Genomic DNA, 27,320 nt, shown 5'->3' with positions numbered 1-27,320 from the left:
GTGTTCACTGACATGGTTATATCTGCCAGGATTCTCGATTCAATATACTATCCTGAGTAGCTGGAAGGGGTTCTAAATGTGTGCCAAGCTAAATGACTGAAGCTCGGAATTGACAGTCACCTATGCTAGGTGAGGCTGAGCAGTCTGGTATAATGTGTTGATATGATTCAGAGGAAGGAATTTAAAACTTAATTGACACAGATGTACCATGTGTGACTAGCTCAGGTAACCCCCCTTCTAATACATGCACACACACACACACTCCCAACTATATCCTGGAGGACATTTCTCCTGTTACAGCGTTGAAAACTACATAGGTGAACATGGAAGCAACCAAAGTGTCCATAGGCAGATGAATGGATAAAGAAGACGGGGTGCATATCTACAGTGGAATATTATTCAGCCATGAAAAAGAAAGCAATCTTGCCATTTGCAATAATATAGATGGACCTAGAGAGTATTATGCTAAGTGAAATAAGCCAGGCAGAGAAAGACAAATACCATATGATTTCACTTGTATGTGAAATCCAAACAAATGAACAAAACAGAAATACAACAAAAACAGAACAAAATCCCAATTATAATATAGTCATGGGGATCAAAGTACAGCATAGAGAATATAGTCCATAATGTTGTAACATCCTTCTATGTTGACAACAGTAACTACACTTAATGAGGTGAGCATTTAATAATGAAGGTAACTGTTGAATCACTATGTTGTACAGTTGAAATTGATACAAAGGTGAAAGGGACACCAACATTTCTGAAAAGCACAATGGTGACTGTCCACTATAGGCCGGGAGTGAAGGTGACAGATGGCACCATTGAAATGGATCTTCCAAAGTCAGTAGGAGCAATGGGACCCCAGAAGGGCATCCATTCTGGGATGAAGAAACAGACAAATCCACAAGCAGTCTGCATTTCCTATAAGCCTATCTTAACAGCTGATATTATAAGCCAATAAAATCAGCAGACATGAGGAAAATTTGCAGATTAGCAAACCTGACCTAACTGACATATATGAAAAACTGCAAGAGACAACACAGAGAGCACATTCTTGTCAGGCCTTAATAGAACATTTACTAATGTAAATGTTAGGCTATTAAGCAAATTTCAATAAAGTTAAAAGGACACAAATCAGAGTATGTCCTCTGACCATATTGGAGTCAGTCAGAAATCAGTAACAAAAAGATAAATCGACAAATCCCCCAAGAATCTGGCATTTGAACAATGTATTTTAGAATAACTCACAGGTCAGATAAGAAATAGTAAAAGTTAGAAAATATTTTGAACAGTAAAATATAACATACTAAACATGTCATTTAGGGATGAATGAAGCTAAGCCATGCTTAGAGGGAAAGTGAACATCCTTAAATGCATATATAAGCAAGGGCTATAAATGAATGATTAAGGTATCAATCTCCAGAGATAATAAAACATCAACAAAAAAACAAGTTAAACTAAAACAAAGCGCAAGGAAATAATAAAGAACTACAGATACTAAAATGACAGAAGGGATAACATGGACCAAGTATATGCCTAAAAATTTCAAAACTTTAGCTATCATAGAAAAACAGACACAAGATGAAATGAAAATCTACAATGTCCTATATCTATTAATGGAATAAAAATACATAGTTAAAAACTTTCCCACATGGAAAATTCTAACCCCAGACAGCTTTATCAATGAATGTCTCCAAACATTTAAGAAAGAAACAACGTAACTGTTATATAATAAACTCTTCCAAAGGATATAAAAGGAGAGAAAACTCTCCAACTCTTTCTATATGACAAACATAATGTTGATACCAAAATCTGAGTAAGAATTAACAAATGAAAATAATAGATCTTTCTTTTGAATAAAGACTCAAAAACTCTTAACAGAATATTAGCAAATTGAATATGCAATAACATATAAAAGCAATAATACAAAAGTTGAGTTTACTCCAAGAATGAAAGATTGATTTAATATCAGAAAACCAGTTTAACCATATAAACAGAATAAAGAAGGAAAAAATATCTTCTCTCTTCCATAGATATGGCAAAAGCATTTAATAAAATTCAACTCCTGTTAAGAATAAAAAACTTTTAGAAAACCAGAAATAAAAGGGTATTTCCTCAATCAGATAACAGGATATATTAAAAAAAAGCCTTCCTCCATTATCTAGAATAGAGAAATTATAAGCAGGTTGTTTCTATTCAGTGTATCAGAAACTGGCCAGTGCACTGAGGCATGAAAAAAAGCATTGAGAAAGAAAATCTTAGAAGAACCTACAGAGTAACTAACAGAATTAACAGTGATTTTAGAAGGTAGGAATAGGTACAGGTATAGGTACAGACGACATCTCATAGCCAGACACGTACACCAATTCTGAATCAAATGGTAGAAGCAGCCACTCTTTTATTATTATTCTAGATGACTTGTTCAAAAATGTTTAATGCCTGTTCCTGTGACTTCTGTTAATTGGGAGGTGACATACAAGGGGGAGAAAGGCTCAGATTAAGAAACACAATAAGGGTGCTAATGAACTGGAAATGGGGCTATGTGACCCCTTTGGACTCCTTAAGCCATAGGACAATGTGCCAAAGGCAATTACATGCTGGTGGGTGTAAATGATCTTGTTTATCAAGGGAAACTAGAGTTACTGTTTCATAGTCCAGGAAGGAGGAGTATGTCTGGAACCCAGGAGATCCTTTAAAGTGCCTCCTGCTAATACCATGCCCAGTGTAAAAATTAAATAGAAGTCTGCAGTAACCATACACCTAGCTGAGAACTCTCAAAAACCAAGATTTGGGTCACTTTACCACATAAAGAATCCTGGCCAACTGAGGAATGTGAACATGGTAGTGGAGGCAGATGGTGCACTGTAACACACATACCCCCACATTCAAATCTACTGGTCACAGTGGGACTGCTTGCTTGTGAGAAATGGTAACAGGCAATCCCAGGACACAGCGTGATGCACATACCTATTGAGTTCCCGGATGGCCCGGAGTCTGCGGATATAGCGACGGCAACTTGGCAAAATAGAGAGGTGGTGGGCGTGCAGGGTAAGAAAGAAGCATTCTGTAGGGAATTTTGGCTCAGAAAATGGAGGCTGATCTCCATCTGGGAAAAATAACATGTATTCTATATTATTTTAACATTTAACCTTCTGATTCTTCTGGAATTTACAGATTTATGAGGTATGATTCTGAGATTATACCAATAGTTACTCATTCAAACAACACTAATCAAATACTGACTTTATTGCTCTTAGTTCTTACTACAGTTTAAATATTGTCATAATGTATATATCTGATCATGATGCTGCCAGTTAAGCATAGAACCTCTATGAATAATTTTGTAATGTTAAAAAAAATGCCACAGGGTTTTGATGTCTGTTATTAAATAACATGTTTTATAATATGGAGAGAATAAAGGTCAACAATTTTAACACCTTTAAAATATTCATATTTTTATAACATCAATTTATCAAGATCTATGAAATATCTCATGAGAATTTTAATTAGCATATATAAAATCTATATTACTAAGTCTCTGGTCTCATTTTTATTATATTTCTTTTTTATTTCCCTCCATTTGTTCTACATATCTATTTAGCTAATCCATATAAGATTTTTTTTTATTATGTATCTCTGGCTCATAACTTCATTTTCTGGATAGATTAATAATGATTTGTGAGGAATCATAATCAAAATAAAATAAGTTAAAAAAAGTTAAAATAAAAGGACAGCTTTTAGTGACCTAGTAAGGAGTGTATCACTCACAAAGCTCAGCCATCCAGTCGTTCACATCCTCCATTGTGGCATTTACTCTAGTCTCGTCATTGGGAAGAGCAATCCGACACCTTGGGTGGAATATATACGTGGGATCAACTGTCTCTAACTTGATCTTTGTACTTAGTTGCTGCAGCACCCAGAGGAAATTCAGCATGAATCCATCTGTAGATACCAATCTATCGTCTGCCTGTGAAATATGAAGAAAAGCATTTACAACAATGATCTGAAAAGAAATTTTGGCACAACATTGTGTGAAAGGAGCCTGCATGCTCATCTGAAAGTCAATGGGAGGACTGTGTCCCCGCCACCACTGTTGTATTAGTAGGTACTATTTGTTGAGTGTTAATAATATGTGAAGGATTTTATAGTCTCACTGAATCTTCAAAATAACCCTTCAAAGTCAGTGATACTGTTATTCACATGTTACAGTCAGAAATCGAGGCTCAGAGAATTTAAGTGATTTATCCAAGATCATAGAAATTAGTTAAGTAGAAACAATAAATGTTGCTTCCTTTCTCTTCTTAATTTCCTACCAAGAGCATCAAAACAACTAGTTTCACTTGTCACCACCCAACAGTTTCCCTAGCTCGCATCACTGGCGTGGTCCTGCATCAATAACCTGACAATTACAAATACAACAGTCAACAGCAGTTGAGTGGTCACTATGAGCCAGGCACTATTCTAACAACTTCATGTATAGCGAATCCACAAGTTAGGTATTATTGTTATCTCCATTTAGCACTTAGGAAACTGAGGTACAGAGACCTACGACCTTAGACATTGTCTGAGATCTGTTAGTAAATGGTGGAACCACAATCAAGAAATCCAGGCCGTCTAATGGCGGGTCCGTACTCCTCTATATTTGTTCTCTTCTTCTGAGTAGAAATGTCACATCTCTTGTTCATTACTTAATAATACAGAAAAGGACACCTTTACCTTTTCTTCCCTTGCAATGCAGGCCAGGCCACCAGCCTCCCTCGCCACATCTGGTGACCCTGGACCTTGTAACTGGCCTCCTTGGTCGGCTCCTGCTCTCCCTCCCACTTGAGCCCATCCTCCGCGCAGCAGATGTGGTCTCCTTGCTGAACGGCTTTCCATTGCAGTTCTTACCCTGCTGGCCGACCCGAGGAAGCCTCTGCCCACGCTTTGGCCCATGGCCTGCCACCCTCCTTCCTCAGCCCTATCCTCTGGCCTTGTTCCAAAGCTGGTTCACTCCCACCTTAGTGCCTTCGCAGGTCTAGGTGGCTGTCTTCCCAGCCTTGCAATGGCTGGCTCTTTCTTATCGGTCATGTCTCCAATCAAATGTCACCTTAGAGGGGTTTTCCCTGCCACGAACATCAAAATCACTCCTACACCTTCCCTCTAGTACTTCCAAGGTTACTCTCAACTCCTCTACCGTGGTTTACTTGCTGCAGATACTATGACTGTCTGAAATAATGTATTTATACATCTACTCATTTAGCCTTTGGAATACAAGCTCCACAGAAGTAGGAAGCTGGTGTACCTTGTTCAAGCCTGTGTCTCCATTTCCCAGAACACTGCTCGGCAGGTACTGAACAAACGTGTGTTTACAAATGTGACTTTAACGAATAAATAAACGTCGTCTTCAGTAGGCCTACCTGCATCTGTGCCTTTTTCATATTGGCATTGACCACAGCTGCCATGTAGCCAAGAGCAGCCTCACGGGTTTCACCATTTAACAGAATACTATGCAGAATCTTGAACAGCTCTTGCTGAAATTTATTTTAAAAAGGAAGACAAAAGTTACACTTTATTGTAAAAATGATTCCCTTTTGATTTCAAGAACAGCTCGTCTCTTTCCCGCTTTCTCCCCTCCCCCATTTCCACTCATTTCTTGGGGATCTGACTACACAGGGAAGAGAAGAAATGTCCAGTCAACTGTCAAGATAATTGCAGGAAAGCAGAATGTAGAGTGGAGGGGGTAAATAGTTATGCTTTAGTAAGACGGCTTTAATGATTTTCTTTCCAGGACAGGATCAAAATTATCTTTATTACACTATAATTAGCTTGTAATTCTGCAGCTTTTGAGTTTCAGAACTGAAGACACATCAATCTACATTTGAGACAAGTGAGTCCCTGAGGGGTATATGCAAACTAGCAGTGCTCACCCACTCCTGTATTTTAAATGCCTAAGAATGAGCTGGAGAGAGAGCATGGCCACTGAACTCGGGACCAGCCCCGAAGGAGGCCACGTAAGAAGGGCACACAGCATTGTTGTTGCGGTTTTTATTCAAGGCACAGGTTACTTAGAGCCTCTCTTTTATTCATCCATTGGACTCATTTTCTGAACACCTACCCTCCCCAGCTCCAAGTAATGCTGCAGTGATTGGCTAACCACGCGAGTGTTTTCCAGGGTAATGGCAGGCCCTGAGAAATATTTCTCAACCACTTTAGCCTGGAAAAAAGAGGGAAAATATTCAGTCAACATCTGATGTACACTTGGGAAGGAATCTGAATATAAGAGCAGCAAGGTGCCAATGGCCACTCTACTTACATCATCTTCTGCAAAGACTGAGAAGCTAAAGAAAGCTCCCAAATAAGAGAGTCTCTGCAGCTCCCGCCCAGAGCCAGGGCTTAAGGATTCGGGCAGCCACAAGGGCAAGGAAGCAACCTATGTGGGAAAAGAAAAATCAAGCTACTAAACCAGCAAGTGAGGTAAAAATGTAACGACCGGGGCCCTCCCCAGCCAGCCTGTGGAGCTGGCGCTCAGCCGACCAAAAGCACAAAGCTCACACACATGACGGGACCCCTGTTGGTATTTTCTCATCTCAGATGGGCCAAAACCCTCCAACTCCTCTACATTTTTACAAGATACTCTTTTGATTTTATGTTTCAAGATACTCTTTGAGAGTTCAAATGAACTATTCTTATACTTCCAAAGGCCTCAAGAAAAGTTTCCCCATAGGACTTGTTATTCTAGTTGCACAAGATTTATAAAAAATGTCACAAAAAAAAGTAAATTACTTCATCCCAGGCAATAATATGTACGACAACAATGTAAACATTGAGAGTCACCCAGAAGAGTTTTCTACATCTACATCTAAAAGTCCTCTGAGCCATTTTCCAGATAATGTTACTTAAGGAATATCTTCTGAGTTATATGATCACTGAAAACGTGCAAGCGCATCAGGTAGGCACTTACCAAATTGCACACTGGGTGTGTCTTCCCAAACTTGGTTTCACAGAGCTCACCTAAAGCCTAGAAATAAAATCAGAGTCATTTAAATGTATGGCATCTTAAACTGACTGCCAAGTGTAACATCAAGGAATAGCTGTCACGTTGCTATACATACACTGGCATTCCCTCTAAAACATTAACTACTTTACAGCTTTTCTGATTAATACGCTAGTATGTGTGGACTGTAAAAAACTTTAGATGAAACAGAAATACAAAATGAAATAAAAAATCACTCATGAATTTTACCCTAAGAGATAACCTCTTTTCATATCTTAGTTACAGCTTTCTAGACATATACTCATAGAGATAAATGTATATATTTTACAAAAATGATTTTTTCACTTAACATCTTTCCATGTCAAAAAGATAAGCCTCATAAACTTTAGTTGGCTACTCTTGCCAGTGTTAAACATGACTATAAATAAGTTACAACTTAATAAGCTACCAATTTCAGAAAATATTTAGAAGTATTACTTGGTTTCAAGACCCCTGGTATTTTTCAGAACTCCAACATTTTCCTTTGGCATTCCAATCATTCTCACATTAGAGAATCAGGAAAAGTGGTTTTAAGAACATAAAAACAGTTTAACACGGCTGTGGTAATCCAGACAGACACGATTTCAACAGGGAATTTAATTTTCTCTGTGATTTGGACATGGCTATAAATATTGCTAAGTCAGACAATGGAAAGCTTTGAGTCAACGCATTTAGGCGCTGACACACCTTTGGGAAGCCACTGAGGCTCAGAGAGCCCTCAAGAAGGAAAAGTTCTTGTTGCCTAATGCAGGGGTTCCCAAACTTGGCTGCCCATTAGGATCACCTGGGAAGACTCTGAAAACCCCAATGCTAGGCCACCTTCACTACCCAGACGAATTAAATCACAATGTCTGGGAGCCAGGCATCAGTATCTTTTAGAAAGATGCCTAGGTGATTCCAAGGTGTGGCAAAGCTGGGATCCACTGTCCTTGAGAACTGTGTTTACTCACAACTCTGTTTCTGCTTTGAGCTCCCAACCTTCTTCTTCCTGCCTCTCACTATTGTCCTTTCTTGCATTGCCCTCTCACTGCTGTACAAGCATCAATAACGGCACAAAATAAAACTATTGTCTACCATAATGGAGGCCTTTGTCTTTTGACCAAGAAGAACATTTTGTTGATATCAGACACTCAAAGCCCCTTACTGAGACATCAAGCTAATTCAAACCAGAATCAAAAAGCCAACAATTCCATGAAGGAACATTCACATACGGCAGCGATAACGTGCACTCTTATATTTCCTCATCGAACTTCAGCAATTAGATTATCCCACTTCCTCTTCTCTGCTACAGACAGAACAATGCATAAAGATGACAGAATTTTATTAAAAGCCTGGATGACATGTACAAGGGACAGAGCCCTGACATAAATCCATTCAAAGGCATTTTTAAAAGAATTCCCATTTCTCATTTTCCAGAACTGTCTTGGCCTTTTAACTCAGTTTTGATTTTTTAAATTAGACAAATGCACCCTCTGTGTTAGCACTTATCACAGTGTAATTCTCTGGCGATGTCACTGTGGTCTTGAATTCTGCAGCAGATTAGGAGCGTGTGGAGAGGCGCCCTAATTAGCACCTACGTCCCCCCCAAGTGTCTGGCACAGAACAGGTCCCCAGGAGGTAACAAAATCAATGGTAAGATGGAATTAAGTCAGGAGAATGAGTAAAATTGACAAATGCAGTAAAAAAAATATCAGTATAACCTATATGGAGTTAACTAATTTCCGATTTTGATATTTTCCCTTCATATTTCCAAAATGAAAATATTTTTCCCCCAAAATTTCAAAGAAGCAAATCCAGAAAAGGAAAGTATCTCTTATTTTCTTTCTGGTTCAGGTGTTTTCACAACAGTCAAGCCCTCACTAAGAATCTAGCTGAAAGTTCTGTCCACCATTCATGCTTGTGCTAAGTGTCTTCAGGAGCTGAGCAGATCTGCCGTTTCCCAAATAACCCATGAAGTGAAGCGTACGGCTTCAGGAAAACAGGGAGGACGAGTAAGAAAATTACTCTGCGATCTTCCGCACAGAGTCACTACATTAAGATAAAATTATATTTCTTTTCTTAGTATAAATCTGGCTTTCTATTTGCAGTTAGAATAGTTTTGGGGTTTTTTGGGTTAACAAGATATCATCCCAAATATAGCATGCTCATTGTGAGGACAATCAGAAGGATGCCACTCATAATCACTGTTTTCATGAGCTACGCTACACAGCAAGGCCGAGCACGGGGTAATGACTGCGGCTGCTTCTGCCTAGGGTGGAACGTGGACGGCGCTGCGAGCTCTCTCCGCTGACGCAGCTCAGGGGGCACCAAACACTGCACGGCCAGCGCAGTGATTTCATGTTTTAAATTTGAAAACCAGGTTGATCATGGACCTGAAAGAGAAGTGTGTGTTAAAATAATCTGGAAGAAAAACACCTACTGAATGGGTTAAAGAAAAAGGACAAAGTTTTACCATGAGGGGGTATTTAAAGTAGTCGCTATCGAGGGAGCACTCTTTGGCAGCAAGAGCCAGGCCTTGTAAAATGGGGACAAAGATCTACAAGAAAAAGAAAAAAGAATTATCAGAAATAAAGCTTAAAAATTTAGGAACTCAAGGCGTGTCAAATGAAGTGCTGAATCTGAATGTCCAGGCATTTCCACCCCTTCCCCAAGGAGAAGCTGTGCTGTATATAAACAAGTCTAGAATCCTGCCAGGGAGTGTTGCTCTGTCCTTTGAGACAAGGCTACTCACAAAGTAGTGCAGCTGAATTCTCCAGAAGTAACAGGATTTGGTGAACCCTAATATGCTGGTAGGACTCCCAGTGATTCAACAGAGACTCACAAATGTAAAGCCTACTACGGGACCCTTCAGGATCCATGCTATGTCTAATCAACTGAACTCTGCACACTGCAGTACAAAGTATGTTTCGGATACCAACCACTTGTAATCTGTAAAGACACTGGACTGAAGGTTCCAGGATTTTCTCAACTCTATCAATATTTTAAAATTTTATTTGTTCCTATTTCCATGTAATTCTTGCCATCTTTTCCAGTTTATTTTGAAGAGAACAAGAAAAAAGACCAATAATGGATATTATCATTACTCTGTGAACTTTAATTACATAGAGCAAAGAGCTGGTAAATGTTGAAAATGAAAAGGAAAACTTTATTAGAATGTACCTCCATATATGCTATCATTAATACAATAACCTGATACCAGAGCTTTCGGACAGGCAAGTTTATTTTTACAAGTTCACATTAATACCAGGGCGTGTGAACAATATGCAAGATTTGCTCAGCGCAGCTAATTTTCAAATTTCACAATGCTCTCACTGATCAACACACAGACTTGGTCGGGATTCAAGACTAACACCACTAAGCAGAAGCTGTAAACAACAGCTGGCAATCTGAATGCAACAAGCTGAAAACAGGGGTGTTCTATAAAGCCACTGGGCAACCAGAAAAATTCCCTTTCCTGCTAACTTCAGCCCACTGTATTGAACACCTCTGCCATTTAAGAAACACAGGATATGGAAAAGGTCTTCTTCTGGATTACAAAGTGCCTGGGTGGTGTCTTTAGGTATCAACACAGCTCTGGAAGAGATAATTCTAGTTTTTGCAATTCAAACGATCAGAGTAGAAGTAAGGTGCTTCCATAAGATGGCTAAGATGGAGAGATGATGCTTAGGTGTGGGGCTAGGGAACGACAAAATTGCAATCAAGAAAAAGCAGACAGAAGTTCCAAAATCACCACAAATAAATTTCACAGCTGGTCATCAAGAAAAATCTCAAAAATTTTTTTGCAAGATGTTATAAAGTAAAATACATTTATTCATTCTAAGAGGGTTATCCTTTTTGCAAGTAGGGTTCAACTTATAATAGACAAAATGTTACTAAGCACAATATTTTTCAAATAGTTAAACATTATACTACTGTGTGACTTACATATTTTAAATAATTATCTTATTTTCAAATAAACACCCCCCCAGCACTGATTTGAAAAATACTGTAAGACTGCTCTCCAATCCTAAATTCTAGCTGCTCTTTATTTATCTACAAACATAGCAAACACTGACTGAAACTTCAGTCAAAATATTCAGTAATACGAATTTGCCACACTCTTAAGACAAAAAGGTAAAATGCTGTTTTTCAGTTCAGCAACTCCATTCATTCATCATTTTTCTCCAGATAAAACACATGGAAATACATAAGAGAAGACATCAGAAGTCCATGGTTTAAAATAGTTCTGTGGTGGTTGCATGACATTGTGAATGTACTTAACACCTCTGAACTGTATACGTTAAAGCAGTTAATTTTATGTTATGTGAATTTCACCACAATTTTTTAAGAGGTTATTTCATAACCTGCTGTAAGTTTCTTCATCAGTAAAAGGGGCCTAACATACCTTTTCAGCCCATCACTGGGCTTATTTTATATGGTTAAAGCCACTCTGGCTTCCTCAGATGATGTCTTTTTGAATAGGAAAAGGATTCTAGTTAATGTACATTACCATGTATAATCTAGCATATTATTTAAATCTTCCAAGACAGTTACTTACTTTCATCAAAGTTCCCTTATCTTTCTAGAGAGGAAAAGCTCATTATGCTGCTATAAATATTCTATAAGCCAACAAGAACATTATAAGCTAGGCAGTTGATGAACCCCAGACACAGAGTACACAACACTAAGATTTTACTCCTGGATTCTTCTCGAACTAATCTTTTGAGAACACAATTCCCAAGAATTCAAATTCAAATAACTATTAAAATTAATAGTTATGAATAATATTAGGTATAAGAGCAGATTAAAATGAACCATTTCAAATATAGCTATAGCCTCTGTTATTCTTTCTGGTTACAAAAAAACTCACAAAGATCATACAGTGAATAGTAAGAAAATGTCATAAAAAGTCTTTCTTCAAGTGCAGCAGCTTGTGTGAACGTTGCTGTGGCAAAGTGTTTACTTCACAACACAGCCCATAAAACAGCAATCAAAATGTAACATCAAGGATTCAACCCAGAAGAAACCTTCAAGACTAAATCATTTTCACTTGACTTTCCACAATGAGATATTTTTAAAAGTATGAATACTTAATAAATGCAGCAATTAGTAAGATATGAAACACACTCCCAGTTTAGTGCTGAGAAGACAAAAGATTCCATGTGGTGTGCAGTCCGCCAATGAGCTGATTTTGGTGGTTGATTTACTAATCTTTCTTAAATTTAGAGAACTAATTTCAACACTACTCATCTGGCAAATGCACAGCATGCCTTAGACTACCCCTTGGTATTCTTGTGTTAAAACACTCCTTGAAATCAGAGACAAAGCCTTCTATTTCTTATCTCCCAAAACACTTAGTAGGGACCCTGCTTAAAATACTCAATGCTTGACTGATTAGTTGAGAAGGACACACGACTTGAACAATGTATCTGTCAATCTGATTCCCTCCGGAGGGGAACCCCAGGAAGGTCCCTCTGAGGGAGTAACACATGCGTGTTCAAACTCAGGAATGGGAGCTTTCAATATATGGTGTATTTAGAAATCAGCTTTGGCACAGAAGCTCCTTGGCTCAAGGTTTCTGCAGCAAGCTCACAAAACCTTACCTGCTTGAACACTTCTTCATCCTGGTGAGTGGTTCTCACCAGTTCTTGAATGAAGCCATATGGGAGGTTCCTACACAGCATATACGGCACCAGGAAGGACGGCTGCTGCGTGGGCCTGGGAACCATGAAAGTCGGGGACTGTGGTCAGTCAACTCATTACCCCGGAACCAAGGCAGGAAGCAGCAACTGCCCAGTGGGGGCCGTACTTAACTCTCCCAAATGCTGTACACAAGAAATAGCTTGAGATAGAAGAGCACCCTTTTTATTTTTTGGTCTTTCTAGTGAGAGACTGTATAAAGTTTCAAAGAACCCATCTTTTCCTATATACACTCCTTTAAAATAAAGCGGTAAAACAAAAGAGGCATTCTAGGGCTCTCACGTGTTTATGTCTCATCCAACTGAAAGAAAGAGATTAGCAGTGGCTGAGGACTTTTAAAAGCTCCTAGTAATTTTAATCAGAGAGCATTTTTAAAGTTCTAGCACATGTATATCATTTTCCTTCTTTTTGACAAGTTTCAAAAATATATGGTTATGGTACAGAAAATAGCAACATCCAGAGTGAATAAATGTTGTAATGCTGTCATTTTCCCTTTAGATATTTGTTATAAAAGAAATAAAATATACGAATATTTTTCATTAAACTAGAAACCTTTGTGGGACTCTTAGAAACAGACACTAATGTAGTTCACTTTGGGGGATTCCCAAATTATCTAGTCCACCACTGTTATTTATGACCGACTGAATAACAGAAATTGATGGTGTGCACATTTTTTCAAATCTCTTGACTGACTGCAAGCAGCTGACTTTAAACTAAATTACTAATTTCCTGCCTAGATGTCAACATACTGCCACAATGGTCTATGAATAAGGCACACATGGCAGAGTATCTTATGTTCATAGTGTTTTAGAGAATGAAAGGGGGCTCAGATCATCTAGTCAACCACTTTCATTCTGTAGGTCAGGAATGAGTTATCCGAAGTGGTGTGAAACGGCTGGACAGTCTGATGTCTGCTGATGGATAGGGTCCTCTCCCTGCTAACACGCAGCACATACCTTGGCTGTGTGAGGGAACCCTGTAGTACTAACGCGGTGTGGGATATGCACTGCGAGCGGATGTTGCTCAGAAGCTGGCTGACTGCTGGCTGGCTGCACATCTAAAAAGAAAGGTGGAGGTCAGGATGACAAAGACCAACAAAATAATCCCATACCGTTGAAAACTGACAAGAGTCAAAGAGATCAATCCTTTGGAAATGGCATGCTTTTCTCTTCTTTTATTCAAAATGAACAAACTTGAATGACCCTATTAGCCAAGTATACTGCCTCCAACTGAAATCTACAGTCAGAGAAGGAAGAAGCGGGAGGGAGGGGTGACCCTCGGGAACCTGACACGTGCCCACTTCTTTGCTTTAGCTAAGATCAGCGTAACAAACCCCAAAGAATCTGAAACTAACATGTGGACAGTAGGATTAGTTTGTAAGGGAAAACCAGAACCAGAAAATGAAATAGGAATGAATGAGATAATAATGAAGTAAGCAAGCATAAAATAGAAAAAGTGTATGTAGGTCCTGAGTTTCAACCAGTTTTGCAACTTTTCATATGATTCTAGACAATGATTCAGTGTCCCTGAAGTTCACTTGCTTACTCATACACTAAAGAAAACAATACCTATCTACGCCGGAATACACGGGACCAACTGAACAGCGGTGGGAATTTAGCTGAGGGGCCCTGGAGGTGTGCAGCCGTCTGCAGGCGCTCCGTGGTGCGGGCTATGATGACCGCGGCCGGCTACCCGAAATGGTCAGGGCGTGCGAGTCCAGGGCGGCCAGCGGCAACTGTTCCTGTCGTTCCTTCCCTCCACCAGGATGGGGGCTCTGGGAAGGCGAGGCTCTGCATCTGTTTTCTTCACTGAAATACCCTGAGCTCCTAGTATAGCGGCTGGCACATAGCAGGTGCTCAATAACCACTTTACTGACTGAATAAGAATAATTGAATAAATAAATGAATAACTTTTTTCCTCCTTTTGAGGGAGAAAATGTCTATTTACAAAAAAATTACCAGGTTTCTGTGGGTGTTTACAAGTGAATTTATTTCATATTACCTTTGGTGCTTTTTTTTCCTCTATTCCAACTCGGTCAAAACACTCAATGAGGTAGTTCAGCATATCTGTCTCCTTGCAGGTCTCAATGGTGAAATGGTCACTGTAGGAATCCCAAGTACTTGCCCCACCAGAGGCTCCCAAACTTTGGAGAAAAAAAAAAACACAAAAAACAAAAACTGATGATTCTTCTCTCATCTCAGTGAGTTATTTTTGACAGAGTTTGCATTTCTGCAGCAGAAAGCCTGTTAGGATGCCCACACCCGTGACGAAGCGCATACAACCATGCGGCCAAGGGTCAAGCGGGCTGCTCGTGGTGGCCACTCTGAGTCTAACTGTAATTTTAGTAAAGATATTGACCTAAGAAGAGAGTCTGACCAGAGCCCCAACATCATATCTCACTGAGAATGACAACTTACAAAATCAGGAGGACAAAGAACTGCCACTGCACGCTAGGCATTTAAAGGGACATCATGCATCCTGAAACCAAACTGGCCAGCCTCGCTCAGGTAGACTCATGGGTTAAAGCCAAACTATATGCTATTGCTGTACCCAAACTCTTTAGGCATGAAGTTATAAGGGACTAGCAAAATACTCCTCCTCCCATGACCTGCAGCATAAATTTATTTACAGGACTAGAGCTTGGAAAAACTGTCCAATTAGAAGGAAACATTAAAATATTTGGTACCAACACAAACATTTCCGAAACTTCCAGCAGAAAGTCGAATAGTACAGTAAAAACAAAACTAAAATCTTGCACTGGAAGCATCTGAACTTGGTTTCTCTCCCAGCCCTACTGCTTATTTGTTACCTGAACCTAGAACCTCATGTCATCTGTAGCAAAGCTTAAATGACATCATGGGGAAGTGCTTTGTAAAATATAAGGATATGGTGTGAAGCATTGTTATGATTAGTAACAACTGTTCTCTGAGACGAAAGCCAAACAGTATCACTGTTGGTTGTGAGGAAATTAAAGTTTAGATCAACCACCAGGTCACAGGTCACATATCATATCTGATATGACTGACAAATTGATCTGTTATACACAAAAGATACAAAGAGTCATCACCTTATTATTGTGCGATGATATGCACAAAGATAGGAAGAGGCCAGGAATTACAAAATGGAGAGGAAATGAGAAAACATAAATTGAACACTTCGAAGTCAACTGAAGTATCTTTGCAAATATTTCACTAAGACATGGAGAGTGTTAATGTATTTAGAAGCCTGGCATGTCAGAATACATAAGAGAAGTTTTGAAGCTAAATAAGGTCGGTGTATTTTGGTGATCATCTGTCAAGCATCAAGCAATACTTCCAGTTGACTTTCAGGAGAACAGAAAGAAAAAAAAAAGGGGACAAAACTTTAAGCAAATAGGAAATGTAGAGCAAACCCCACTATGTCAATATATTTCAAAATGATAAGATCAATCCTAAAGGTGCTAAATGACGATCACAAGTATATAAAGTGGCCAATCTCAACATTACTTGCCTAAGTCTAAATGGTCAAAACTGATTTACAAGGATCTTTAGGTTCTTGAATATGATGCCGAGGAAGAAAGCGGTGTAGAATTTATATGCATAAATTTGTGCTATCAGTAAATACTTTCATTAAAAGTTTTTAAACATTTCATTTTTTTCCCCTAAAAAGGTTGTTACAGAATTCATGATGCTTTACAACTGGGACATGGATTTAACATTGGAAGTTTGTCATATTTAAGTCCTACCAGTAGCTAAAAAGGTATTATTTCCCTCTGGGAGAGTATGTGAACCACTTTTTGATAACTACATCAATAGTCCAATTTAAAAATGTAATTACTTCACGTAACAGAAATATAGCTGAATCCTGAAAGCACAATGAACAGATGCCTGGGGATTTACACATGCATCAGATCTGTGCAAAATGAGTCCCACTTTCGGTGCACCAAGAAAACATGTCCCTTAAAGGGATTCCATTGCAGTTTCACTTCTTCTATAATGGGGATAGTCACCCTCCTATTGACTCATTTTTTTTTTTAATGCAGACTTTGGAATTTTGTGTTTTCTCAATGCAAGGCAAAGTCAGGGGTATGCAGGGTTAAGCAACGTAAATTCACTGAAAAAAGTGTGCCTTCTGAATTTCAGGCACTGTTGCGGCTCTTGGGGGTAGCACACTGAATCAGACAGATCAAGACCTTCTTCGTATGGCAATTACATTCTAGAGGGTGAGACAGTCAAAAACAAGTAAGGCAGAAATGCTATGAAGAAAAATAAAAGCAGAATATGGGGGCAGAAAGGGGCAGTAAGTGTGCATGTGTGTTTTATACAATGCTTAACACAACAGGGTCAGAGAACACCGTCTGATACAGGGCACGGGTAACACAGACCTGAGGGAGTCAGGGGAGTGGGCCATGCTGCTACATGGGGGACAGCTGTCCAAAAAGAGGAAACAAGGGCAAAGGTCTGAGGCAGGAGGGAATATACTGAGTGAGCTCAAGAACAGGGTCAAGTGTACGGGCGACAGGATACAGGCTGGGGGAGGCGATGAGTGTGTGTATGTGCGTGTGAGAGGCGGCGGCTCGCAGGCCTGGGGGGGCCTTTGGGTTCCAGTATGTGTGAGAAGGGAATCACCAGAGGGTTTTGAAGACAGAGTGGAAAGGTTTCTTTTCAATTACTTCTGTGTTTCATCTCCAAGTAGTGACAAGTAGAAATAGGAAATAAATTCCAGTGTTTTTCACTGTTTGCTATTTTTCCCTTTTTTTTACTCACACGGGTTCATGACATTCAAGATTTGACCTCCTTCACTGAAACAGCTAAGCGGTTAAAAACAAATGTCTTTGTAGTCATCAATCTCCTAGGAAATAATTAGAAAAATTTTCCTCAGAGTAACTCCTATGTTATCTTTATCACAAGATAATCTCTCTCTTCACTCATTTCCACTCCTGCAAAAAGTAGTTCCTTATAATTCATACAGCTTTTTTCAGGTTAACAAAACAGAGGAATAGTTCACCTTTCTCAAATTAATCCTAATCAGCACCACCAGAAATAATTAACATGAATGTATGTCCCAACTACTTTCAAAACGTCTTACAACAAACACCTCAACTCCACTGGGCAAAGCAGAGGGGAAACAGACACAACACTGCTGATTCTCCTACGCCATTAATCTTACCAGGCAGGCAGCCGGTGTTGAACTGCTTACTTCAAAGTCAGTGAAATTCTGGGAACATCAATTAGAAAGGGGGAAGGAAAACAGCTGTTTATTCTCTGATTGCTCACATTAACCAGGTGTGTCGCCTGCCTCTTCCTGGTTCTGACCCCAGTCGCATTCGTGAGCTCCTTTCCATTTTGTTTTATCAGTTAGGTACTTGTACTCATCCTCATACATTGCTTTTGATATCTCTTCAGATCTGTACGTCTCGAAAAACAGCTCGCAAAGGACCAGCCAACTGGATGGAATTTTGTAATTAAGGAGTAAAATGTTGACACTCCTTGCCGAGGAACAGAATAGATGACTAACCCTCAGGGAGCAAAATAACTTGTAAGGAAGGAGAACAACGCAAGACCTGTCAGGCGCAACTGGGAAAGCCGGGGCGGCGCGGGGCGCCGTGCGGACCCGAGTTCTGCCGCGGGCTCTACCGCGCACTGGTTACACTGGCCTCCCTGTACCGCGGTTTCCTCGCAGTGACACGTGTGCCACCAGGAGGCTGAGGGATCACATGTGCAGAGCGCTCTGTGAGCGCCGGCGGCAGGAATCATTACTCCGACAGCAGGTGATTTCTGCGTGTAGGTATAGAATCTAGATCTGAGACAAGGGTAGGAAGTTACAATTCTAGAAAGAGAGGAGTTAGCGAAAGCAGCACACAACCTGGTATCTTTGTTAGAAAAAGCTGGAACTAAACAGGCTGGGGAGAGAGAACCTTTCTCCCACAAATCATTTACACTAAAACAGGTATCATGTATGGAAGTTGATTCCTGTATCACGTATGGAAACTGATTCCTAAAAAAGGGGATGCCTGCTGCTTTACTATAGTCACACAACAGGATTTTTTTTTTATTAATGTGTCGTGGATGTACAATCTTATGATGGTTTCACATAAACAACACAGTGGTTTCAACATTCACCTGTACTGTCAAGTCTTCACCCCCTCATCACCCCAACAGGATTTATCTACATGAAAAAGACACTTCTACCTTTGGGAAATTTACTTGACAAATGGTGATATAATGTTCAACCCAATACAAGTATCAGCCCCCCTGAATCAACACTGAACCTCACACCAACGCTCCTCAGCCTCTACATACGCTCTCTAACCATTCTTCCGAACCCTGTCAAACCCCCCGAAGCGCACCTCACTCCCACTGCCGGCTCTACCTATAGACTGCAGTTATTTTTGAACAGTGCTGGACACAAACCCAAAGGAGTCCACAGGAAACTTCAACTTAAGAGCAAAATTTTAAGACAATAAGTCAGAGGTTTTAGAAAGAAGGTGCTATGGTATTTTCTTGCTCAAAGTCACCTAGAAAACCAAGTAGTCTTTTTCAGCTGGTTTTCAGGGGTGGACAGTCAGCAACCCCACGAACCTTGTTCCAGCCTCTGCTGCCATTCCAAACGCTGTCTTAAACAAATAGGGTCTAGCTTCACTAAGGGCAAGGTGATTAGTGAAATCCAAGGTTAGAAGTGAAAGCAGAATCACAGCTGCGCCACAGAGCACAGCCCCACATGCTCTTCAACAGGCTGCCCAGACTGAGCTGGGGCTGCAGGGGGGGCGCACGTCCCCGCCCCTCTGCCGTTCCTAAACAGCAGCAAACCGTGCAACGGTATGTAAGAAAGCATGCCTCACAGGGCACACGTGGCTCACAAGAACACCCTCACACTAGATGAATGAAGGGTTCCTCGTTTTAGACCTTAGGGTGGGTAAACCCAATGATGACTGATTTTAATCTGTTGTTCGTTGTTTTGGACAAATGATTATATGTTAAGCCTTCCTCCAAAATTACCAGGTAACAACTACGAAAATTTTCCTATGTGCCACTTCACCCCATGATACGATCCCAAGACTTTTTAGTTCATGCAAGTTTCTCACATCTTGATTCTAAAGGCTGCCTCGTGTGACCCTATCCTGTTTACAGTCAGAGCACACTCCCGATCAGGGCTCATCAAAGTTAGTTCCTCAGCACCTATGCACATGCAGGGGGGTAAGATTCCATTCCTCTGATACCTGGACCCAAACTGGACACAAGAAAACTCATCACCACCACCACCACCTTCATCATCACCACCATCATCATCTTCTTCTTCGTCTTCATCACTACTGTCCTCAGAGAGTGCGAGGAAGGGGAAGGAGAAAGGACTGTCGCACATACTACCACAACAAAAGCAAGAAAGGTCATCAGGGAACGAAGGAGAAACAAGAGGGGGAAGCTTTTGCAATCGCTGCTCCTTTTTACTTCAATCTTACGCTCCTAGCTTTGTCTACTGACATGCAGAAAACCATTCTCCTAAACTACAGGGATGCACAGGGGCGTTTGGGGGTGGGCCCGGGACTAACGGAATGCTGATACCGCTTCTTTATAAGAGGCTGAAATCCAGGTGTCAGGGCACAAACACTGGCTCGGCCCCAGTGACTACAGGTAAGGGACACCAGGCCCAGATTTGCTCCCACAACCCCTTAGTCTGACTGTATTTCCTCTGTGACTGGCAATAGACCAGGAAGTTGAAAAGTGCCCCTGTGACCCCCAGCTCTCAAACTGCCCACAGTCTCTGAGACTAATTTGTAATGAGGAATGACATGTGAACTAGATGCAGAAAAATTAAGTTACACCTTTTTTTTTGTACAGGAAGAAGAGTGAGAGGAAGAAAGGAAGAAAGGGACTCACACTGGAGCACCCACACTTTCTGATGTTATCAAAGCCTGGCAGAAGCATGAACTCTGGGCACAAGCCCACCAAACTAGTTAGACACATGTGTTAAATAACCCAAAACAGGAGTACATGTCACTGAGGTCAGTGCCACACAACACTTCTTCCAAACAGTGTTAATCCACTTTCCCTACACTACAAGCACACACCCAACTCTCCTGCTGAATAAATACCTCGGAGCCATCCTTAGGGAGGGGGGCCGTCTGCTCAAGGCACTGGGTGAGGCGGGCAGCAAAGGCGGCCCCGTGCTGGTGGGTCTCTGTCTGGAGGAGCTGGCAGGCACTGCTGGAGGGCTGCCAGCCAGGGCAGGGAGACTGGGGGAGCCAGACAGAGTGGCGGTCCCAGAGGGCCGCGGGGTGGGGGCAGGTGAGGCGCCCCAGGGGTGGGTGACGGTGTAGGGGCGGTACCGCGGAGATGACGGCTGGCTTCCAGCAGCGGTCCCCGAAGCTGCACCGTGAGGGCCGAGGGAAACGGGAGGCGCAGCCGCCGGGCCGGCCGCACGGGAAGGAGAGACAAAGGAGGGACTCGTCACTGGCCCAGGGCTCCAGAGACTCGTCCTGGGGGCTGGACTAGTTTCATAAAGGCTAAATTAGTTGAGGAAGGGAGGAAAGAAATTGAAGAAAACTTGAGATAAACAACTAAATGGAAAATGTCAAGCTTTTCAAGAACAGTATGATTACATTTCATATGTCTAAGCATTCCAGTACACAAATCTTTCAGACACTCATCTAAATAATTACAGTCTAATGGCTGTACTGCTCTAGAGGCTATATGCTAACAATATGACAAGCCTGCTTTCCAAAGAACAATGTATATATACCAGTCATTTGTTTCTAAAATTTAATTTACCAATACCCTAACCATGGAAAGGCAGAGACCAATGTGGAAAGACGGGACCTCCTGCAGTGACCAAACCCATCCCCACAAACATGGCACCTGCCATAGTCTGCATGACACCGGCCTGTGGATGACCGTTCCCTTCTCTTACACACATCAGGCCTCTTTTACCACCAATTCGATGCGCAACAAGAACGACACTGACCTAGACAAAGAGCTGGCGCCGAAGGAACCCACACAGAACATGGGGCTTGTTCCTGGATTGGAGCCGGTACTGAGCATGAGATTTCTGTCTGGTGACCGAGCTGCCGCTGCAATTGGCTGTGATGTGGCTGTCAGACTGGCAAATGGGTTTTCATCTCTAGTCTGAGTGGACATCATTAGCACTTCCATTAGAATCTGGCCAATCAAGTCCTTAAAATCCGAGAACACTGTTGGAAAGCGGAATGAAGAAGGGGTAATACATGGTTTTTCATATACACAGTCCTTGAATAAGCCAAACTGAACCTGAGAGGTTCAGTGTTATCCTGGATGGACTCTGGAACAGTAAAAAGACATAAGTAGTAATCTGGTGAAATCCACATAAAGTTTGCAGTTTAATTAATAGTAATATCTTGGTTAGACAAATATGCCATGGTTACGTAAGAAGTTAACAGTAAGGGAAACTGGGTGAAGTGTATACAGGAAAGCCCTGTACCATCTCTAACAGTTTTCTGTAAATCTAAAAATACTCCAAGAGAAAAAGTTTATTTGGGTGGGGGGGAAGGAAATTGAAGAACAATCAATGAGAGGCACTGCTCATAACTGTAAAAAGAAGCTACTTCCACCTGTACAGGTTAGTTTATCCAGCTGGAAATGCAAATTGGCCCATAGTTCTTTGCCAACGTATGTTTTATATACAGTAAAACTATTAAGTACAAACTTCAAATTATTTTATGAAGGGTCCAATATTTGGCACCACCTAGCTTTCTGGAGTCGATTCCATTTTCTGGCTCCTCCTTATTCTTTACAACTCCCAAATGCTTTATTGTAGATCTTTACAAACATCTTAAATATCACAATAAATACAAGTTCGAACCATGTAAATCTTATCTGATTTGGCTATTAAAAATTACTACTTATACATGCACAGGGAAGATTTGAAAATCTTAACATTTACAGTAAAAACAGTAACAAATGACTGGGTTTTGAAACACAGGGTCACTGAGCTCCCCTCCATAACCAGAGGTAATAGAGGTCCCAGAAAACCAGAAGTAAACTATCCATCTGTCAAGAACACAGGGGATGTCTTTTTTGCCAGGGAAGACAGGCAGCATGGGAAAGGGAGAAGGAATCCCCTTGATAGTCATTCACTCATATTTTAAATGAATGCAAGGTACTCTTCCAGGCAGTGGGAACACATCAGTGAGCAGAACAGACAAAAATCCCTGCCATTAGGGTGAAAAGCAGAAGATGCCAGGGCACCTCCTGCCTCTTCTGTATTTCATCACTTCTGGAAGGAAAGGCAACAGGTGCCTTGTCAGGCTGGTCTCTTGCTAAGAGTTTCAAGCGTGGTTCAGTGTAGCCTCTTACAAAAGAACCCTGGACACACAGCGCAGCATCACTATGTTCTAGCTTGCCAAGCAGTTGAATCAGGTAGACGGACTACCCAGGACCTGGCAGGCACTCAGAGCATGGGGAGGTGACCCGGAAGGCCTCTCAGGATCCCTGGAGCCTACCCGGTATATTCTTGCTTTGTAAGAGGCGCTAATGCTGTAAGGAGCTTCTTATTGCAAAGGAAAAAAACTTCAACTCTGAGACAATGGAGACCATTCACTTATTTGCATACTTTTCTTTTAAGATAGATCATGAAAGAAAAGAAATGATCAATAAGATCAGTGGGAAGTGGACAAAAAGCAGTACCCTCCTCAAGACATACCCTGTGATAAAAAATACAACCCCGAAAGCAAGAACATAAAAGGACAAAAGATGTTCCATCTTCTGTTCTCTGAAATAAGACAACTGAGCTAGATTCCTACCTTCTTTTGGGTTCTGCTTAAACTGTGCAGAAAGAGAAGAAAGGAAGATGACATCTCTGTCCCGGTCCTTCCAGGAAACACGGAAGATCTTACAGACCAGCTGTAAGGCCTGTTCTTCAGACACTTCAGAACCCGATGAAGGCTCCTTGTGAGGAAGAAGATTTGGGGGTTAATTTCAAGTAGTAGGAAGTATGAGTTAGGACTTCAAAAGAAATGATTAATTCTGACTTAGATCATTTATTAATAAGGACATTTAAGGAATTCACCCAATAGATTTAGGGAAAAACAAACTTGTTACTATGACTTCAGTGTTACGACATGTAGGCCTTGTGAGTTCACGACACTGTCTATGGTGGAGGGGAGATGGTGGGAAGACAGAACACCAAGTGTCTTCAGGAATCACCAAGGAAGAAATGTGATGGAAGATGTACGTATTATTGTTTATTTACTTCTCTGAATTTCAAAGATTAACATTCTAGGTACATAACTCATTTTCCCAGAATTTAACATTTTTCATCACTTTCCATCACAGATAAAATATTATATGAAATAACTATGTAAACATTAAAGAACTACATAAAGTAAGACATTGCACCACTAGAAAACTTATAGTCCAACTTCTAATAATCATCATGTGTTGCTGAACACTAATAATTTACTGAAGAGAAAGTGATGCAGTTACCTAAGGTATACCAGGTCTATACCTGACACCAGAAAAAAACACAACAAAACAAAACAAAAAACCCTTTTTCTAAACACAGGGATTAGTTTTCAAAAAGCTTTTACTAGCTCCTGGATTCCACATTTCTTGTTTCAATTCCCAGTCAGTTTCCTCAGAATATATTACCAAAGATGAGAGAGCCTCCTTGCTTAAGCAAAAGACCAACAGAAAAAATTCAAATTAGCTCTAGATTAACTTCTATTACAAATCTACTGGTTAAAAACATGGATCTGAAACAAAGATCACTGAAGCATTTCATCACACAAAAGGACCAAATTATATTTCCATTAAGAAGAGCAACCTGGCCTACCCTTTTTTCCTCGCAAGAAAAAGGCAATCACCTAAAGACGATTTGCTGAGTTGGGGCGGCCAAACAGACTGACAGACTCAAAGATACAGGAGAAGACACGGTGTTTATCTATATTACCTGTACCAAAAACAGAAGCAAGGGCTTCATCTCTTACCAACCTTATCGCTGAGGCTCCTTTTTTCTCTTCGATCATTTTCATCAACCTCCATGTTTTCAATTCCTGAATCCACATCCACCTGGGACATGCTTCAAGTACAAAAGACAAGTAAGTCTTTACCTTTTATAAACCCAGTATCATAGCTGCTGGTGAAGGAAAAGTTTTAAAGTATCAGTCAAAATCAGTCAAGAAAGCAAAATAACAAAGGTTCATATTTTTTCTTAATAATTTGTAAGAGTTCTTCATGTATTAGGATATAAGCATTCTGTCTATCATCCTTGCTGGAAATGTGTTTCCCAAGTTATTTTCTTAGGCTAAGTTTCAAATATATATATATAATTAGAGCAGGTTTTCTATATTTAGTATTTTTCAATGATATACCATCAGAGCCTGATCCAAAATCTGGTTAAGTTACATATATTATTTTTCTCCACATTAAGTATATAATTGTCCCAGCATCATTTATTGAAAAGAACATCCTTTTTACCCTAATATGAAATCATCCATGTCATATGACCGATTGCCATAAATGTCTGGGTCTATTTTTGTCCCATAGGCAATCTGTCCATCCCTGAGCCAATACCACACTGTCTTACTAAACCTTCAAAGCCGTGACATCTGCTAGGCCAGTCCTCCACCTTTTTCTTCTACTTCAAGGAGTGCTGGCCATTCTTGGCCCTTTGCTCTTCTACACATACTTAAGAATCAGCCTGAGAGGTTCCTTAAAAATCCTGCTGAATTTTGACTAGAATTTCACTGACTGTAGAGATCACATTGGGGAGAAATGACATTATTATGTTATTGAGTAAATCCATGGACAAGGAATCTCTCTCCAAGTATTTAGGCTTCTTTAAGTTCTTTCAACAAATATTTATCATTTTCTCTGTTAAGTCTTTCACTTCTTTTGCAAACTATATGCCTTGGTACCATATATTTTTTAATGAATTCTGAATGGTACCTTTTTAAAAATTAAATTTCCTCACTTTTTTGTTGCTAGTACACAGTAATGTAACTGATTCTAGATACAGACCTCTTAGAAGCAACCTGTTCACTTACACATAGGGTTTACTAGGTAGATAATCATTTCATCTCCAAATCATAACTGTTTTGTTTCTTCTACTCCAGCCTTTGTTTCCCTGCACTGGGTGGAACCCCCATGTTGAATAGGAGCAGAGATAGAAGTCATCCTCATTTTATTCCTGATTTTAAAGAGAGTGTGTTTCTAATTTCTCACCATTGAATATGAGAATTGCTGTAGTTTTTTAATAGACATCCTTTATATCAGTCCAAATAAGATAGGCTATGCTGTGGTAACACATACACTCTGAAATCTTAGAGGCTTAACACTGTAAGGGTTTATTTCTTGCTTACGCAAAGTCTGATGAGAGTGAAGCATCCTTACTCCATCTTTAATCTATGCCATCTGCAATACACAGCCTCCAAGGTCACTGGAGCAAGAGAAGAGAGGGACGGAGGAGGGACATCGGCTCAACTGCCTTCACCTCAACGTGACTCCTGTCACTTCCACTCACAGTCTACTGGACAGAACTAGTCACCTGGCTGGCCCCAATCTAACTGCAAAGGGAAGGGGATATGCAGGGGAGATTCGGGTTATTTGGTGAACTCTGTCTCTGCCATACTGTCAATTTAAGGATACATCTTTCTGTTTCCCCTTTGCTAACATTTCTATCATGACTCAATGTTGAATTTTATCAAACTTTTGCCACTACTTAGATTTTACGGCTTTTCTCTATAATATATAATGGGGTGAATAATATTTATATTTTCTAATGTTCGATCCTTGCATTCCTGAGATAAACCCAAGTTGATCGTGTTATATTAACATTTTTAATTGCAACATCTGTACAGAAATGTATAGATGATCATGTGTTTGGCTGAATAAAGCTTCACAAAAGAAATATACTAATGTAATAAGCACACACATTCAAGAAACAGTGTTACCAGCACCCAAAAACCCCCTTATAACCCTCCCAGTCACTTCTATACTAGCCCACAGTAACCATAGCTATTTTTTTATGTGTTGCAGTATTTGATTCGTCAACTATCTTACAATTTTTGCAAATTTCTTTATGAATGCCACAACATTTCCTTCATGTTATTCTTGCTTGGTTTTGATATTAAAATCATATTAGCCTCACAAACTGAGTTAGTAAGGGTTTCCTGTTTTTTTAGTTATCTGGGAAAAGTTGTATAAAATTGGAATGATGGACTTACTTATAAAATCATATGAGCAAGGTACTTTCTTTGGAAAAATTTAAAGTACTGACTCAAATTATTTCACAGTTTTTTTATTATTCAGTCTCTACAGTCAATTTTTGGAGAATTATGTTTTTCTAGGAATTTGATTTTCATCCAGATTTTCAGAATTATTTGCATTTTGCATATTTACATTTTTCATGGAGTTCTCTTTTTCAATAATCAATGTCACTGAGGACTGTTCCATGCAGGCACTGCTGTAGGTGCCTGAGATGTCAATGAACTAGAGAGACAAAAAATCTCTGCATCGTGGAGTTTACATTCTAGTTAGAAAAAGAAAAATGATAAACAATAAACATAATATATAAACAAAGCACACAACATAATGATAAATGCTTTGAAAAAGAATATTTTTAAGCAGGGAAAAGGCAATTGAGAGTGCAGGGACTTCCATTTTAAATGGGA

General features: G+C 40.1%; 1 protein-coding gene across 6 annotated transcripts in view; it reads right to left on the bottom strand.

Moving 5' to 3' along the window:
• The window catches only part of UBE4B (ubiquitination factor E4B), a 137,562-nt gene that overhangs the window by 33,404 nt on the left and 76,838 nt on the right, over window positions 1–27,320 (bottom strand). For 3 of the 6 annotated variants that reach the window (XM_036999746.2, XM_036999747.2, XM_036999749.2), the window contains 15 exons: window positions 24,640–24,727; window positions 23,451–23,595; window positions 21,638–21,863; window positions 20,769–21,179; window positions 19,896–20,039; window positions 14,699–14,840; window positions 13,654–13,754; window positions 12,601–12,715; window positions 9,471–9,554; window positions 6,947–7,003; window positions 6,299–6,415; window positions 6,101–6,199; window positions 5,403–5,516; window positions 3,772–3,970; window positions 2,971–3,109 (listed from right to left, as the gene is read on the bottom strand). In XM_036999746.2, coding sequence (XP_036855641.1) covers window positions 2,971–3,109; window positions 3,772–3,970; window positions 5,403–5,516; window positions 6,101–6,199; window positions 6,299–6,415; window positions 6,947–7,003; window positions 9,471–9,554; window positions 12,601–12,715; window positions 13,654–13,754; window positions 14,699–14,840; window positions 19,896–20,039; window positions 20,769–21,179; window positions 21,638–21,863; window positions 23,451–23,595; window positions 24,640–24,727 — 2,181 coding nt within the window. Of the gene's footprint in view, window positions 1–2,970; window positions 3,110–3,771; window positions 3,971–5,402; window positions 5,517–6,100; window positions 6,200–6,298; window positions 6,416–6,946; window positions 7,004–9,470; window positions 9,555–12,600; window positions 12,716–13,653; window positions 13,755–14,698; window positions 14,841–19,895; window positions 20,040–20,768; window positions 21,180–21,637; window positions 21,864–23,450; window positions 23,596–24,639; window positions 24,728–26,009; window positions 26,087–27,320 lie in introns of all 6 variants that reach the window. The other 3 variants (XM_036999750.2, XM_036999748.2, XM_036999751.2) reach the window with 3 other exon arrangements.

This window comes from Manis javanica, chromosome 4, assembly GCF_040802235.1.
Source record: "Manis javanica isolate MJ-LG chromosome 4, MJ_LKY, whole genome shotgun sequence".
NCBI lineage: Eukaryota > Metazoa > Chordata > Mammalia > Pholidota > Manidae > Manis > Manis javanica.
Note: the sequence above shows the minus strand (reverse complement) of the source record. Positions and strands in the feature narration are given on the sequence as shown.